This window comes from Acomys minous (genome assembly GCF_964271855.1).
Source record: "Acomys minous genome assembly, chromosome: 4".
Lineage (NCBI taxonomy): Eukaryota > Metazoa > Chordata > Mammalia > Rodentia > Muridae > Acomys > Acomys minous.
In genome coordinates this window covers 12,531,682-12,550,151 of record NC_140486.1, presented here as the reverse complement: position 1 = coordinate 12,550,151, position 18,470 = coordinate 12,531,682, and the positions used below count along the sequence as shown (strand labels likewise).

The 18,470-nt window shown below is 47.9% G+C and overlaps 1 protein-coding gene across 3 annotated transcripts in view; it reads left to right on the top strand.

Annotated features, from left to right (window-relative positions):
• Positions 1 to 18,470, top strand: part of ZBTB7C (zinc finger and BTB domain containing 7C) — a 311,453-nt gene that overhangs the window by 280,225 nt on the left and 12,758 nt on the right. Inside the window, exon 1 of one of the 3 annotated variants that reach the window (XM_084780976.1) lies at positions 9,845 to 9,861. The exons of the other annotated variants lie outside the window; for them this stretch is intronic. Coding sequence (XP_084637102.1) covers positions 9,860 to 9,861 — 2 coding nt within the window. The 5' untranslated portion in view covers positions 9,845 to 9,859. Of the gene's footprint in view, positions 1 to 9,844; positions 9,862 to 18,470 lie in introns of those variants that run through there. 3 annotated transcript variants of the gene reach the window in all.

Below are 18,470 nucleotides of genomic sequence, written 5' to 3'. Positions count from 1 at the left end.
GCCTGAGTGTCCGTGTCTGGTCTCGATTTGCTCTCTGTGTCTTTGTGACCTCAATGAGGGCGATGTCCACGACTCTCCCCCCCCCCCCATCCCCGGATTTAAAAGAAGTGGTACCTTGCTCACCCTGTGGTATATAGATTATTATAGTGTCTGCCTGCTTCAGGGGTACGAGAAGGAAAGTGAACTTGGACAAGGCCAGTTTAATTGTGACGTACAGCTGCCCGAGGTTCCCTGTCCACTCTGGCTAGTCCTGAGCCAAACCAGTTTTCCATGGCCAAGCTGGGCCTGGTTTCCACACTGGTTCCTGTCAGGAAGCTCCTCCGCCCAGTGTGTGCTGTTTAATAGGATCCTTTTCATCCCTTTTCCTCTTATAAACCTTCCTTTCAGGTCATCCTGAAGGGAGAGTGGGGATGTGGCAGGGGGTGGGGGGTAGCGGGGTGGCAGCAGGCTCTAGTCCCAAAAGGGAAGTGGCTGGCCTGGGTCAAATACCCAGGGCCCTGGTCCAAGGACAATGCTTAGAGCCACTTCCTCCTCCACTGAGTGTGCCAGCTGATCCCCCAAATCATCTAGTGCCACCTCCCTCTCCCCCACACAAGGAAGGGTTTTAGGGTAATAGGAAGAATGGCCCATCCTAAAAATACCTCTACCACACACTCCCCAGAGAGAATAACTTCTCTCTTCCCCTCTTCAGCCATGCTTGTCTGTCTCAGGCCCCACACTGACAAGCCCCAGCTCTTCCCAGCTGTGCCCTTGGCTCAGACCCACTAGGATGGAGCAAGCAGACTTCCTCCTGCTCTTCCCTCCACTGCCTCTGATCCTGGACCAGCAAGCTGGCCCCACCCACCCCTAATAGCTACACTGTATATTCATTGTGATTTGCATTGTTCGGTGCAGCAAGCCCAGCAATACCTAGCACATGGGGCACACGGGGTGTGTGCTGAGTAACTGGCAAGGTGTGTGTGTCCCTTTCTGCTTCTGTGATTTGGCTTTGATGCCCCTTGAAGTTACCTGGGGTCCTCTCTCCACTACGCAGGAGCACTGATGTCTTGGGGGTATCTCAGCTCCATGAGCCTCTGTTGCCTTGCCTGTGTAATAACCTCATGATCCCAGGATTCTCTGGTGAGCGCCTGGTACAGCTCTGCCCTCCGTTCCTGCTGCAGATCTGAAACTGATTCCCTCAGTCACTTCCAGCCACTCAGACACAGGCCTTTCTGTTGTTGTTGTTGTTTTTTCTTTTCAGAGAGAAAAGGGTTTATTAAAACATATTAACAAACCTGTAACAGAGCTATGAAAGAATATGAATATTTGTTGGCTTTATATAATTTCTCACAAAATGTTGAATTTAAATTCTCTGCAAAGTTGGGATGAACATGTAGCTAGGAGGGCAGGTGGGTGGCAGGGTCTCCCCTTGTTTGAAGTTTTATTTCATTTTTATTTCACATATGATTGTACACATTTATGAGATATGGTGTCATGCACGCCCTGGGGAATGATCATATCAGATATTTAGAATGTCCATCTTCAACATTTATCATTTTTATGGGGAGACGCTGAAAGCCATCTCTTCTGGTTGTTTTGGCATACACAGACTAACACTGTTAATTTTCATCCCGCTGTGTAGCAGAGCCCTCTTTTGACCCGTGTCCTTGGTGCAATGGTACCCTACATCCTAGCCATGTCAAGGGCAGGGAAGAGCCTCCCCTAGGACCCCAGTCACACTGCAGTGGGAGCCTTACTCCTTGTTCTCTGGTAGAAGTGGAGTTCAAAGTAATGTGCTACAAGTAGCACAGAGCCTGGTCCCCAACCGGAAGACACAACTAAGTGACTGGCCTCCTGGTACTTCCATGGACCAGAGGCAGGGAGTCCTCACAGCTTCCAATTGTGCACTTCATATGTCTACAGGCTGCTCTTAGTCTGGAGAAGACAGAGCAGGAAGGTGACGTGCCTTGGGCACCACTATCAGAAACATTCTCTAGCTGATGGTACCCTGCTGTTGTGATGAGAGCCAGTAGAGCGAAGAAAAGATTCAAGGGCAGCCGGCAGCCCCTGGGCCCTGTGCAAAGCTAGGAGATGAGGCAACAGAGAAGGGAAGGGCATTTTCTGGTGGAGGCAGGAGAGAGTTGGGCAAGGCCAGAGGAGTGCCACCCACAGAGGCACCTGGATAGGGGCAAGCCTGCTGGCAATGGAACAGTGTAGGCACAGTTTTAGTGAGGCAACAGAAAGGCATGGGCCCCGTCTCTAACCTCTGTGGATATCCTCAATGAAACAGACATCTCTAAAGCTTAAAAGCGAGTGTCTGCATATAAGGGAACACATGCATTGTTTGTCTTTCTGAGTCTACGATACCTTGCACATGATGGCTGTTTCTAGCTTCATTCATTTATGTGCAATTCTCACAATTTCCTTTCTCTTAACTGCTGAATCATATTCTATAGTGTAAATGTACTGTATTTTCATTATCCATCAGTTGATGGACATCTAACTGTTTTGAATCTCTGGCTATTATGACTAGCTTAGCAACGAACACAGGCAGGGGTTGGGGGACCAGTGTCTCTGTCGTAGGATCTAGAGTCCTTTGTGGATATCCAAGAGTGGGATAGCCAGCTCTGGTGGTGGATGTGTTCTCACCTTCTTGAGGAAGTGCCACACTGATTTCCACAGTGGCTGTACCAGTCTGCACCCCCGACAGGCAGGGATGGCGTTCCCTTTCTTCTCGCATCCTGGCCAGTGTGTGCTGTCATTTGTTTTATTAATCCTGGCCATTCTGACTGAGATAAAATGAAACCTCAAAGCAATTTTAATGTAAAATTTCCTGATGGCCAAAGATGTTGAGCATTTCATTAAGTGTTTCTCAGCCATTTGTTATTTCATCTTTTGAGAACTCTCTGCTTAGTTCTGTACTCCACTTTTTAATTGGGTTATTTGTTTTCTATATGTCCGGGGGTTTTGTTTGTTTGTTTGTTTCTTAGTTCTTTGTATAGTAATATTCTGTCAGATGTATAATCAGTGAAGGTTGTTTTTCCCCTTTCTATAGGCTACCTCTTTGTCTGAATGACGGTGACCTTTGATGTACAGAAGCCATTTAGCTTTATGAGGTCCCATTTATTGGTTGGGCTCAGTGCCTATGCTAGTGGAGTCCTGTTCAGACAGTCTTTTCCTGAGCCTATGAGTCCCAGACTGTTACCTGCTTTCTCTTCTCTAGGATTCAGGGTATCTACAGCCTTAAGTTGAGATCATTGATCCATTTGGAGTTGAGGTTTGGACAGGGTGTAAGCTCGGTTCTATTATCGTTCTGACCCAGTTTGACAAGCACCGTTTGTTGAAGACACTGTCTTTTCTTCTGTGTGGTACGTTTTGCTTCTTTGTGGAAAAAAATAGGCATCTATTGGTGTTTGGAGGTAGGTCTGCTTTTTCAGTTTTATTCCATTGCTAATTCTAAATGTTAGTCTCATCTTTATAACACTTTATAGCTACGTGTATTTGTACTGGACCAAATACCTGGGTGCCGAGTTAAGTTAATACAGAAAACTGACCATAGCAGCCCTCGATATACAAATAAAAGTAGGAGCAACTTGCTCCCTGTGTTCATTGCTAAGCTAGTCATAATAGCCAGAGATTCAAAACAGGTAGATGTCGATCAACTGACGGATAATGAAAATACGATACGTTTACACTGTAGAATATGATTCAGCAGCTAAGAGAAAGGAAATTGGGAAAATTGCACATAAATGAATGGAGCTAGAATGCCACTCTTTCCAAGGCACACATGCTGGCAGCCAACTTGACCCTCACTTTCAGAGCTGCCCCTTCCCGCCTCCCACATGGCTGAAGCAGGACCCTTCTTCCAACACGCGCTGCCTAGACACCAACCTGCACCATTGCGTTTTCTCCCCTAGAAACAGGAGGGAGACTATAAATGGGCTCCATCTCTGAGTAGAACAAAGAACTTGAGGCCTCCGTGTGGCTTCCAACTCCCTGGATTAATATCCAGGCCCTGCTGGCATCTATAACTTTGTAGTTGCCATGTTAATGTTGGGTTCACATCCTTAATGCCATCGTCTCCACACATACATGGTGTCTACACACCTCTTGCTCTGTATTAAATATGGTGTATGAAGTCAATTTTTTTTTCTTTAAGTCAAAACCCACTTATGAGTATTGGTCTTGTTTGTAACATGTTACCCCTACTCCCCAAGGGCTTGCCAGGCAGCCTCCTCTCTGTTGAGTCTCTGTGTGTGATATGATAGTGGCCAGAGACTGAGCCAAGAGACAGGATGAGATGGGCTATGGGAGGATGTTAACCTTGAGAGGCAAGAGCACAAAACAAGGATGGGGGATAATCCCAGAGATGCCCTGTGGGAGTTGTAAGCCCTGCGGACATGTGTGGCATGGACGCCAAACGTTGGGCCCAGCCACAAGATGGTTCCCAGCTAGAATGTAGAGCTAGAATCATCATATGCTAGAGACAAGAGGCTTCTAACAGGAAGAGTGCTGTGGGCTCAGGGACAGAGGTACAGCTGGCAACGCCTTAACCTGAGATAATCCAGAGAAGAGGTCCTGTCCTACTCTCTCCCCATCTCTGATGTCAAACATGCCTCTCTCTCCCTGAGCCCACATGTGGCCAGTGATATGCCTGGTGGACCCAGTCCAAAGGTTTCTGTGGTCTCTAAGGAGCAGGCCATTGGTCTGGTGAACTTTCACATTTGACTCTAGGATCAGCCCAGAAGTCTTGGGGTAACTTGAGTGCGGGGTGTCCTGTTCAGATCTCTCCTGGTGGGAATTCCCAGTGGCCAGAGGCAGGCTGGGTAGCCTCAAGTCGGGTTGCTAGAAGGTTGGGTTGGGTGGAGCTCTGAAAGACACCGTCTAGTTACCTCACCTAACACCACCTACATATGGATGAAACCAGCCCTTATTCTCCTTCCCTAGGGATTGGGCCACCTTCTCATCTTCCTGGCTAGGTTGCTCAAATTTCCAAGATAATTACCCAACCTTGTGTTGACATTGACTCGGAAAGACCTACTTAAGAGGACGGGATTGCCAGAGATCAATATCACAACTGTCACCATCCTCATTAAGGAACACATACAATCGTGTCACATACTAGAAACCAGGGAAGTTCTCAGAGGCACCAAGGGTCCCTCAGAATTGCTGCTGTGAAGGTGTTCACCCTACACTGCATAAGCTCTAGAAGGTCAAGACGACAATATTGAGTCTGGTAACCCCACAGCCCCAGAGAGCACCTATGGACCCCATCTGGTCCAAGCCTGGGCCATCATGTGCTATCCATGTAGTCACCCTGCCTTTCTCTCCTCTACTCAGTCCTTTTCCTTGTGTCTGTTTGTTCCCTGGTCTCTGCATTTTAGTTTTGCACACCTCCTTCCTCCTCCTCCCTCCCATTTCTATCACATTCTGTCTTCCTACTTTCTGCCCCTTTTTGTCCTCTTGGAGGCAGGCAGGGGACGGTCCCCTCACAGCTATGGTGGAAAGGTGCCAGAGTTGGGCAATACAGGTGACAGATGTTCTTTGGCATCAAATGGGGTAGGCAGCAACTCAAGGGTGTGGGCTTCAAAAACCCTGGCTGTGTTTCATGGTCCTTAAAGGATCAGAAGGTGGGTGGTGTGGACAAGAAGGTAGAAACCGTCTTGGGTGACCAACTGTCACAGCTTGCCCTGAAATGGAGGAGATTTGTGGAATGTGGGACATTCGGTGTACAAGCCAGGAGAAGCCTGGGAACACAGAGCTCGCGTCTCACCTCTGGGTTTGACAAGTAAGAAGGAGAGGGGGTTGCTTAAAGGTGAAAGTGGTGGCTTTAGAGCCCTTTCTGGAGCACTGGGAAGAAGAGACCCCAATTCCTCCCACCTCTTATTGCCTGGGCGTACTCCCTCAGTAGAGAGCTGAGCAGTGCAGATAGCAAGGCTCTGGGGGAAGAGGTGTGGTCTCGGGGCCAGCACAAGCATTCCGGCCACGATGAAAAGAGCATGTGTACTTTCTACTTCAACCAGGTAGATTTGTCTTGTCCTTCTCTGAGCCTCTACATCTTTAAGCTCAAAAGGTCCCATGCAATCCTGACATCGACAAGCCACCTTCTGATGTTTCTCTCAGCCTCCTCCATCCTCCCACTTATCACTGCTCTTCTCAGTGGAGCTCCTGGAATGGCTCAGGCCCTGACCCACAGCAACTTAGCTCTTGTAGCCTTACCCATGACATAGGAGAACCACTATCCCATGGTATCCGCATGAGGACCGAAATGATAAAGATAAAAGAGCCAGATCACATGACCTGACACACAGTAGGTACTCAAAAGACTATTGTTCTTGCCCTACACGGGGGTCCAACCCCTTGTCAGGTGTCCCCTCATACCTCAAACTCCATAATGCTGCTGAGGTTTTGACTTTCTGTAGTTTTAGCTACCTAGGGTCAGCCACTGTCCTGAAATATTAAATAGAAAGATCCAGAAATGAATAATTCATATGTTTTCAATAACTTTTATTACATCATATTGTTATAATTACTCTCTTGTATTGTTGCTCATCTCTTACTTGACTGACTTTGAAGCTGAGCCCTAGGACAGGTCCATGCATATAGGGACACTGAGCGTAGGCAGGCCTCCCACAGTCCTGGCATTCTGGGTATCCCCAGAATGCACTAAGGAGCAAAGTGGAATGTTCCACGGTGCTGCCTTGGACTAATCATCATATTGTAGCACCGTTGGACCCCAAAGGCTTCTGTAAAAATCCTTTCTCTACTCTACCAATTTACAAAGTGTTTAATCAGGAGATTTAGACTCTTGCTTTTTTTCCCTCTACAGATATTTAGCCCATGTTTATTTAATAAATGATCTGGCTTAGCATGTCCCTTTGTTTGCCACAGGTAAGCAGGTGGCATTGGGCTCAGCCTTCTTGGGATGGTAAAACCTCTGTTGCACATATTATTTCCCCATTCCTTACCCTCTCAAGTCCTTCCCTCCTCACTATAGCAGTGGTGAGACTTGCTGCTTCAGAGAGAACAACCAAATGTGCTCAACCACTCAGCCCACAGGCACAGGTACCTACTAAGGAGAGGCTACAGGTCCTGTGCTGTACTGGCGGGTCCTGTGCTGTACTGGCACAGGCACAGAGAAACCACTTATTACTTTGTTACACTCTTCTCACGTGTGCCCCCATGCTTTACATAGGGGAAGGAAACTGAAGGGTAGATGCCTAGTTCAGGGAGGCTTCCTGGAGGAGGCGATACGTGGGCAGGTCTTAAGGGGTGAGCAAGGGTTAGCTAGGCATAGGGCGTGGTTACAGACTGCATTTTTACTGACAGGACAGAATGAGAAATGTCAAAATGATAGAACCTGGCCTCGCTGCTGACCAAGGAAACCAGTAGGTAAATCAGTAGGCAGGTTGAGCAATGAGTCAGGAGAAAGAGAGAGGGACCAGTAATGATTGAGACCCAACCTGGAAACAATGGGCAGCTAATTGGGCAAAAAAGCGTAGCCGGGGGATGTGAGAGTGAACGGCCCCCGCCGTGTGCACACACAGTCCACTCCCTCTGCCCTCTCTTTGAAGAACTGGAGTAGGTTTGTTTATTCCTGACCCCCTTCCTTCTCCCTTCTGCCTTCCCTGCTGGCCAAGACTCCCCAGAGAAGCTAAAAATTCATCTCATCCAACCCAAATCAGAGGGCGGATAAGCTGGTGCTTTATTCCCCTGGGATAAAATGGTCTTGTGGGAGAGAGGATGGGCTCCATCCTAATTGCATCTTTGGTCACCTCCACCCACCCGGCCAGAGGTGGGCCGGAGCTGCCTCTGTCCAGAAGGCCTCCTACAACATAGCTTTCTTCCCCCACTTTCACCGAGTTCCTCAGCCTAGAAAAATCTCCCACCGGCTTCTGAAAGCACTAGAGACCAAGCAGGAAGGGTCACGTCTCCTTTGTTTTGTCCTTAGGGATAGGCCTGAACTGGAAGGTATGCCTAGGGGTGGGGCAGGAGGCTCCATGAGATGCTGGGCCAGAGTTCTTCCAGAAGCTGCAGAAGCCCCATGTCTAGCACGTTGTTTTTTTTTTTTTTTTTAAGTTCTAAAGTTCCTAAATTGTTGTGTGGGGTTATACATACCATCTATTTAGAACTGACCATCAGGAAAGTTGAAAGGGGGCTTGTCACTCTGGCTTTAAAGGGAATATTTTTGGAAAGGGTGTGGAATGAGTAAATAAATCATGAAAAGCACTGGACATAATAACAGCCCTCTCCAGGCCCTCCTCTCTCTTCCCCTGTACATGTGAGAATATTTGGAATTTCTCATATGGGGACCCTCGGGTGTGATAGTGAGTTTCATGTCTTAGGTGTGAGTTTGTAGGCATCCTGTATGTAAACACACACACACACACACACACACACAGAGAGAGAGAGAGAGAGAGAGAGAGAGAGAGAGAGAGAGAGAGAGAGAGAGAGAGAGTGAGTGAGTGCACATTGTTCACATACTGCTCTGGTCTACTTTCTGTTGCTGTAACCAAATACCTGAGTCTGGGTGCTTTATAGAGAAGAGGTTTGTTTAGTTTACAGTTCTGGAGCTTCATGAGCATTTGGTTAGCTCTGCTCAATCAGGGCAGAGTCCTGATGAGACAGGAAGTCAGGGAAACTTAGAGGACAGGCTCCGTTCCTTGTTTTGAGGACAACCCACTTTTGTAGGAACGAGCTGGAGTCCCTCAAGGTTGATATTAATTCCGTCAGAGAATTGCATTCCAAGTGATCTAGCCTAGTCACCTCACTCTAGGCCTTAATGTGTAGGTTCTGACAGTTCAGTGTCACCACACTGGAGATCACGGTCCCAGCATGGGAAAATTCAACTATAGCAATGCTGAAAGGGCACTGGGTAAGCAAGTGTGTTTGTTTGCACATGCAGGGTCTCTCTAGAACTTGCTTGCCTTCTTTCCACACACAGTAAGCTAGAAAGTCAGCGAGAATGTCCCCCCAGCTCCCGCTAAGCATGCTGGGACATAGAATACACACAGAGCACAGCTGTCTTTACTGTCTTGTTGGAGAGGCAAGATTAAACACACAAGAATATAGATGAGACAGTAAATGCGCAAGAGAGAAAAAGGACATCCTGCCTCCTGGAGTTGAGTTAACTAGTGTAAGTTGTTAGCTATTGCTGTGTAACAAAATGCCCCTATACCTTAGATGCCTAAAACAACAGAAAAATATTTATAGTCAGAAGTTCAGAAGCAGCTCAGCTATAGAGTTCTGGTTTAGGACTCCAATAAGGACGACAATCTAGAGACTGAAGCTGTAGCCACCTATGGGCTCTGCCGGGACAGGACTAGTCCTGAGGGCCCAGTCACTCATGTTGCTGTCCAGTTGACAACAGAAAGCCTCAGTTCTTCTCCACTGTGTTACACAATCACCAGGCATGGTAACAGGTTCATCCACAGAGTTCCAAGGAAAAGTTTAATAGAAGTTGCAGTTCTTGTCTGAGCTAGCCGTGGAAGTTCCCCTCCAACACTTTTCCAGGGACATGAGCTCATATACTATGGGAGGAGCCCACACAAGGCAGGAACATCAGGAGGTAAAAATCACTGGGCACCACAGAGGCCGGCTGCCCTGACACAGAGTCACCATGGTCAGAGGGGACAGTGTTGTGGAAGAAAGGAGGTTGGCTTACACCAGATCTTGCCAAGATTGGGAGGACAAGATGGAGTGAGGGGCTGGAGAGATGGCTCAGTAGTTAAAAGCACTTGTTTCTCTTACAGAGGACAGAGAGGTTCAGTTCCCAGCACCCCCATGGCAGCTCACAACTATCAGTAACTCCAGCTCCAGGGAATCTGATGCCCTCTTCTGGCCTCTGTGGACACTGCACACACATGGTGGTAAAACATCCATGTAGGCAAACATTTATATATGTTTTTTTAATTTAATCTTTTTTTTTAAATATAGCTGAAGGACTAAAAAGTGTAAGTGAATCTAAGAAACAGGCACCCAGGGCAAAATGGGCACGGTGTATTTGGAGGGCAGTTCAGAGACCTACTTTAAAGAAATAACATTGAAACTGGATGTGAAACAACTGAGATGACAGAATGCCTTCAAGAGACTCATGGGAAATAGTAGAGCATTTCCCATGGAGAAATCACTTCCAGGAGAGCCACCTCAACTTTAGAGCCCAGCAACCACATCCATAAAGCAGAGGTAATGACTGAGTAGTCATGTGCACAGGTGCATCACTGGAAGGCAGTGGGGCTTTTGTCATTGTGATGTCATCAGAAGCCAACCCCTCCTGGGACCTTGAAGATCAGATGATGTCAAAACAATGTCCTCTGTCACCTGTGTTCTTTATAGCTACATAATAAATGCATGACCAAAAAATACCCTATAGAGCCTGGAATCCTGTGCTGGGGTCACCCAGATCTGCATGGCCAACCTATCCAGCCATGGGGCTGTTGCTTGGGTAGTAGACAGGTCCTGGACAGAGCATGACCAACCTAACACCCTGGTAGATTGCATCCTGCAGGGTGTGCTCATGTTCCGAGCTTGGGCTCACCATAGATATCTCCTCTGGTACCTGTAGACTTCTAAGTCATTCACTGGAGTTAAAAAACAGAAAGAACAAAAGACAGAACCAACCAACAATGATCAAATGCTGAAAAAATAAAACAAAACCTTTGAAGATGACTTATCAGATTGTGAAAGGAGAATCTAAATTATTCAACAATTTTAATAATAATGGCTTTAAAACCCAAATGCTACTGACGAGCATACATAGGACAATGGATTTGCCTTTTGTCCCCTCATTGCAGCCCTCCAGCCCCCCTCAAACACCATTAGCATTCACAAGCAAGTACCTGCATGTAAGCATCATTATCTTGCCCTGACATAGGAGTGAGCCATGGGTTGAGCACCATGTTTTGTAGTTAGTGAAAAATCCAAGGGTGTTTGTGTGTGTGTGTGTGTGTGTGTGTGTATGTGTGTGCATGTAGGTACTGAGAAAGGCCAGAAGAGGCCATCAGAATCTCAGAGCTGGAGTCACAGGCAGTTGTAAATGGCCAGACATAGTGCTGAGAACAGCACACCAGGGCCTCTGCAAGTGCTCTTAACCACTGAGCTGTCTCTACAGCCCTCAGCATTTATTTTTGTTCTTTGATAACTGAGTAATGATGAACATTTCCCTTACATTTGAAGAATATTTGTGTTTGTTTTCCTATTGTTCTATGTTAAATCCACGTTAAAGCAAAACTTGAAGTTCTAACTTTACAGTGCATTTGATTCTCACACATATGAATTCGTGTGCATACATGCTTTTCCACCAGGCTCTCCCTGTACCTGGTGCCTACTCTATCCTATTCCTATTGGGCATCTGTTTCAAAGTCTTGGCTTATCTTAGATGCTTATTTTTCTATATGAGCTTCCGTAGGAATCCTAGTTGATGTCTTTGTTGGGATCATATGAACTTGAGCACTGATTTAGGGTGAGTTGGCAACTTCCGTCCAAGAACAAGATATATATATTTCTAGCAACTAAGCAAATCTGTTCAAAGTGCTCTGGCCATGTTAGGAACTCTCTTGTTGTGGACCCTGCTGTGTTTCTTTTGACCTGGGTGTTGTTTCTGTCTTTGGTGGCCAGTGAGTGGAGTTGCCTGATACCTTTGCACATGCCTGCTATTAGCATAGGAAAGTACCCAGTCACCTTTGCAAGTAATGGTTTGCCGCCTCATTTCTAACTCTATAATCTTGTATTTCTTCTTCAACCTTTCTGATTTGGAGACATCTCGGGGAAGCAGCTGCCCTAGGTAAGAGGAAACGTTTGCGTTCACTCTAACTCATGGGCGGACTGGATCTAGCAGGTTCCTTTGAGTGGGGTGGGCTGGGGGAAGCTCCACGCCTGGAGAATATTTTCACCATGATTTATGACTGTCAGAGGATCAAAATTCTCGAAGAAAATGGGTTGGCAGTGGTGGGGAATGGGGTGGGAGTGGATGGGTTGGGAACGGCTTCTCTATGATAGCAGCTTCCTGGATTCCAGCCCTTGTTGCTAGACTTCTGTGGCTACAGGCAAACATCAGTGCAGAGAAGACTGCTGATGGGCATTCAGCCGAGTACCAGCCTCACTGTATGCTGTCCTGCATCCCCATGACCCTGACCAAGGGAACCTGCCTAGACAGCTGTCTGTGACTCATCAGATCTTGTGTCCCCCCCACCCCCCTGGCTGCAGGCCCTGCCTACCTGGGTTCCTTATTGTCTCCTATTGGTCTGTAATGTTTTGCCATGGGTTACCTTATCCTGGTGCCTGGGCAGAGGTTGAGTGTTTTGTAGAGTGTCTCACAGCCCATGGGAGTGGTAATGGAACTGCTCACTGACTGGAGTCACAGGAGGCAGTTGAATGTCCAGCTCAGAGCCTTTCTTGCCTTTCTTCAGAAAGAGTTCCTAGCACCAAATAGCCCGCAGTGGGCAAGGGCAGAAATTACAGCTCAGGAGAGAGTGGGCCTGAGTATAAATAGGAAGAGGAAATACTTGGACTTCTCGGGGCAATAAAAGTTCTATGTAATAATATTACACATAACTGTGCAATTAAGCCTGGAAATTGCAAGCTTCCAGTATGTTCTTTCCCAGCCAAATGCTAGGCGGTTCTCGCGGTAGAGGGCATTTACTTAGGAGAAAAATGCAAGTTGGGAGGCAAATCTGAGGTTTCACTTCCTTTGGAAAACACAGGCCCGGTTGGATCTTATGACAACCCAGCTTCACCTCTCATTCGGCCCTTGTCTCCAATTTGAGATGACAATGGCAAGAAGGCAGGGGTGTTTTTCAAGAGGCGAGGCATAACCGAGACATCTCACACCTGTGGCAGGCTGGGGCCAGAGATGCTGCTCTCCTTCCTCCCACAGCTGTTGCCCCGCAAGGGGCCCTCCCTGACCAGATCCTGCATGAGGTCTGGGGCAAGGGAAGGGCAGGAAAGGCTGTGGATAGTGAGAGCAGCTGCCTGGGCGGGAAGACTCCTCTCCTCAGGCTTGGCTGCCCTTCCCTCCTCCAGCCTGCCTGCTGCCGGACCCTTCTTCAAATGCAGTGCAGTGCCAGACACATCGCTCCTGTCCAGAACCTTCTGTGGCCTCTTTAATAGAATCCAGATGTTTGGAGGAATTCCCTCATCCCCCTGCCTCATGTTCATATCCTGACTCGGACTGTGGTACCTATTACTATTACAGACTCTTTTGACCCATATGACCTGTATGAGCTCATGCACTTGCCTTTGAGCCCGAAGCCTGCTATTCCTGTCTGTGTGTGCCGTACTTGCCTTGCCTCGGTGCATGCTTCCCTCCCCTCCCCCTTCCAGAATGTTCTGCTCCCCTGTCCCAAGCCCTGACTACCTGAGAGCTTCATTCCTTTGATGTGGTTCCCTGGCCAAGCCCCTGCCATCTGCCTAAAGCCCCACCCAGTATAAAGAGGCAGCCTGGCCACCTGCATAGGAAACGCAGAGCCCCACTGCTTGTTTACAAGTCCCAGCTTGTCCTCAGTGCCCCCATTTGAATAAATATGGCCGTGGCAGCAGTAACTACCTCAAATGGGGTCTTGATAAGGATGAGCCGAGACCCCAAGTAAAACATGACCAACACCAAGCCAGCACATGGTCACCAGTCACCAGTTGGATTCAGTATAAGTAGGAGGGTGTCTCTAAATAAAACTCTGTCTCCCGCATAAGGCATCTGTCACACACACCTGCAGTCAGCCTGGGGTCAGAGTTTGTTGTCCCTGTCTGTGGCCTGTCCCACTTAGTTGGGGTTGTTCACGACAAACACTTGCTCATTGCAAGAAGCAACTACCCCAGCTCTGCAGCCACCCTTGGCCACTAAGAAGAGGAGAGGGGACATACCCAGACTGCACTTCCTCACCCTGCCTCCAGGCAGCTAGTTTTGACACCACTAGTCAAGTCCCCAGATGTGGTGTGCTCAAATGACACGCCACCTTGGCTGTGTACCACACTCATAAATGTTCTATATGCGCTCACACTTACAGTTCCATGTGGCCTGCCTGAGTTCCTGAAAGACCTAGGGTGAGGGAAATGGTAAATTCACGTCAGAGGAAACCCGTACACAGGCACAGAAACACCCCCACCACCACCACCGTTACCGCACATCCAAGGTTGAGCTGGTCATGACTTTGGAATGAAAGGAACCATCTTGCAACCAAAATGGTGGGCTGTCTGGAAGGTGCCACAGGGCTACTGAGTGAGCGGGCAACCCGGGCCTCACAACCTCCCAGACTAACAGAGAAAAAGCTGGAGTTCCAAGAAGGGCCTGTCTGGTCCACGGTCACAGCATTAACCTATTGGAGAGCAGATCTGGGATTTTTAACTGGTTCCTTCCTGCTAAGTGCATAGTGGACTTGCAGGCTCACCTTCCTGTGACTTTTTTGGTTCTGGCTGTGACACATTTGTCACTCACTGCTCTCCATCCTGGCCAGTGTAAAGTCCCCTGTCCTCCTACTGGGAACCTTGAAACAAGGATGGAGATGGCAGTCAGGAGTCAGGAGTGGTACTTTTAGGACCAGGCAGCTGGACGGACGGCTGGACCGTGCCTTCCAGACAGTGAAGTACCCTGGACGGATCAGTATCACACCACCAGGATGACTTGGGATTGTCTACAGACACAGCTGATTTATTTATTATCTAACTTTTCTGTAACTCAATAAGGTTTTGAAAGCCTCCCGGGGAGTTTTCTGGCTCAGGAAATGCCCATAATGTGCACGAGTCGTGAGTTCTTTATTCTGAACAAAAAGAAAGAAGTGTACAACTTTTCTTCAAAGAAAACGAGTCACCCTCTCCACCCTGCCCCACCCTGTAATCGGCAAAGGGTGAATAAATATTTTTTTAAAGCGAGATTTGAAGAGGCATCACTTGATGTGCAAAGGTCGGGCAGGTGTGGAGTAGATGGGGAGGCAGAACAGGAGGTGGGGTGTGAATTGTTAGAAAAGCCCAGGGGTTGGTGAGCTCTGTTGCTCAGTGAGTTCCGTGACCTTCTCCTCAGTTATTGTCACCCTGCTCCCATCTCTACGTCCATTTCTATTTTTGAGGCAGGGTGGCACACTGGCTTGAACTCACAGAGTAGTGCAAACTGGCCCGGAACCTGAGATCTATTCCCCTCTACCTCCCAAGTGCAAGGATTACAGGACTGTACATGTCTTATCAGAAAAATAATCCTCTATCCAAAGAGGCCCCAGGAAAATCCACTAGAAATGTGGACACGAGGCAGCTCTCTTGTGTGGGTCTCAGCAGCCCTTAACTTTGGGGTTAATTAGAACATGTAAGGATTGGGTGCCCATCACCAGAGGCAAACCCATGGCCTTCTGTGAAATCTTCATATGGATGGAAGGGGAAACCAGTAGTACCTGAATCCCAGGTCTTACCTCTAGCTCTGGGCATGGCTAGGGAAGAAAAGGGGGTGCACAGTGGGGGAGGGGGAGGGCTTCTAAGAAAAAGTGATTGTCTGCCTTTGCAGAGGAAAAACCCTACTGCACTGGATCCCCCGGGGCTGCACAGGCCAGCTGAGCTGGGGGCTGCTGGCTCTAGGCATGTCCTGGCAGGGTGGCAGAGCAGGTGTGGCCGGCTTCACCCAGTGTGGGCACTCTGCCCAGGGTGCTTGCAACAGGTGAGGCACAGAATACAAGCTGAAGTAGCTCTGCCCAGCCTCCAAGCCCACATGTCTGGCTTCAGCCTCTGGGGCATCTGAGGCTCAGGGAAATTCTGGGGCTAAAGGGGGGGGGGAGAGTAAACCATCCTGCTTGGAGAATCTTCCAAAGCCGGGGTGAGGCACACCCAGAACAGATGGCTTGAGCCAGAACTCTCCCACTCTCCTTTTCACTTAGCTCGCTGCCTACTTCAGTGCCCACAGACTATGGTGAGTAAAGACCTACTCAAAGGATCCATCTTTCAACCAATATGGTGGGCTGTCTGGAAGGTGCCACAGGGCCTTCCTTACTGTCCAACCTTATTCCTGCATCTACAGAGGAAACCTACATTCCACTCGCCCCTGCAGAGCACCCATCTGGCCCCACTACATAATCCAACCAGGTGGCTGTCATCTCCAGGCCTGGGCACGGAGGAGCTAGGGGCTAGAGACAGGGTGGAGTAGAGAAAAGTTGCTGGCTGGGCCACCTGCCCAGGGGATTGGCAGAGGGAAACATCATCCTGAGCCCCAGGTTTGCTGAGCTGAGCAGCACTCAGGGAGGTACATGCATTCCCCATCACAGTAGCAGAATTGTCCACAAAGTTGCACCACCAAGACAGCCATGGAGGACAAGAAGGCAGTGGCACTCCACCGCTTTCTAGCTGTGTGGCTCTCAAACCCTATCAAACGAAGATCACAATACCAGTAGAAAAGGTGACATGAATTAATAGTAGAAAATGCCTTATAAATGGCAGACAAGGCTGTGTGCAAATGTCTGGGGTTCCCGAAGCAGAGTGTGGAGTTGTCCAACCATCATTAATGACATCCCAACTATCTCCTTTGTTTCTCTGAGCCAATCTGTTTGTTTGTTTTGGTTTTTCGAGACAGGGTCTCTGTGTTAGCCTTGGGTGTCATGGACTCACTTTGTAGACCATGCCAGCCTCAAACTCACAGCAATCTGCCTGCCAATCTTTTTAAAGTTAATTTATTAGTTAATTTTAAGATAGCATTTTTATTCTTTGTGAATTTCATACATGGTTAACAATACATTTTTATCACTTTCCCTCTATTCCTTCTCCTAATTCTTCCTAGATCACTTTCTAGCTCCAACTTTGTGTCCTTTTTTTTTTTTTAACCTTAAATAACCCACAGACTCCAATTTATCACAGGGCTCTGAGCCTCCTACTCTACTGTTAGTTGCCTACAGGTGAGGGTTTCAGCCATCTGATGTTCATTTCTCAGACAGCCTCACATCAAATCCCTGAGCAAGACACAGCCATCCTTCACGGGGACAAAGGCATATACTCGCAACACAACTGGGTTCAAATCATGCTGCCACTTGCCACCACCCATGTCGCCCTGCGCTCATCTCTCAGGCCCTGCAGAGCTGCTCCTTTATCTGTGTGTTGTGAATGATGCTAAGAGCTCAGTTGTGCCGTGGAGGAGGGATTAGAGGTGCAATGACTCAGGTGTGACAGACAACTGGTAAATGGTAACAGTGGGGACTGTCAGTGCTGGCTTCCAGAGATGCCTTTGGCCTCTTGGAAGGACTCTGAGAGTAAACATTCATTTGACAGTTGATTACCAGTTACTTGGGCCCACTTGGATTCTAGAAGCTTCCATTGTGGCAGAGGCCAAGAGCTTCTAAGTTAGTCATGGTGCTCCCTAGAGACAAGGAACCCGGCACAGAAGGACCCCTGTCTGCTTCCTGAGCACAGTGCTCTCCTTCCATCCATCCCCTTGAGATTAGTCCTTTGTCTAGGAACACATCCCTGAGCTACCATGATTCCATCCCTTCCTCCAGCAATGAACCAAAGACTACGAACCAAACCATAGTAGTAAGCCAATGAACAAGAGGCGTCAAGGTCACCAGCCTGTTAACCCCTCCCCAAGCTTTTCATGTCCATGTCTGTTACCAGATTTCTCATGGCTATCTAATGACACAGTAAAAGGTGGCATGGCCACCAAAGCCACATAGCCACAACTGCATCTTCATGGTTCCAGACCCCAAAGGAGACACTGCTATACACGCCCAGCAACCTGGGAGCCACTCCCTGTCCCAGGTGGGGGCTTAGACTTACTCACAGCATAGTGAGACACAGCCACACCTGGTCACAGGCTCTGGCTCCTTTAAGAAGGCAGAGGAGAGCTGGGAAAGGTGGCCCATACCTGTAATCCCAGCACCCAGAGAAGCAGAGGCAGGCAGATCATTGTGAGTTCAAGGCAAGCCTGGTCTACAAAGTGAGTCCAGGACAGCCAAGGCTACACAGAGAAACCTGTCTCAAAAAAACAAAACAAAACCAACAACAACAAAAGGCAGGAGAGGAAGTTGTCCCTGAGAACTGATGAATTTATATACCAAACAATAATTTTCAAATAGATAAGCCAAAATTTAATAAGACTGAATGAGAAAATGATAAACCTCCAATTATTGTGGGTGATATTTCTGTGCATTTTATCATATATTTACTTATTGATTATATACATTATTAATATGAATAGAGAATATTTTATAGGACCTGAAACATAGCTCAATGGTAGAGCACTTGCCTAGCATTTTCCAGATCCTGGTGCAATTCTTAACAGTGCCCTGAAACAAACAAAAACAAAAGGAGAAACTGAACAATAATTAATGCCTAAACCTAGACAGTGTCAGTATTTTAAAGCACACATGAAAGATTTGCAAGACTGACTGTGTTCTGGAATAGCAGTCCCTGAGAAGCATTTCTAAGCGTTGCTAAGTTTGGTAGTGTAAGACCTAACTAAACACAGAACTGTAGCTCTCTGTGGGTGTTCACCCTGCAGCAGTCCATCAGTCTTGGCTTTCACTTAGAGAGGAAGG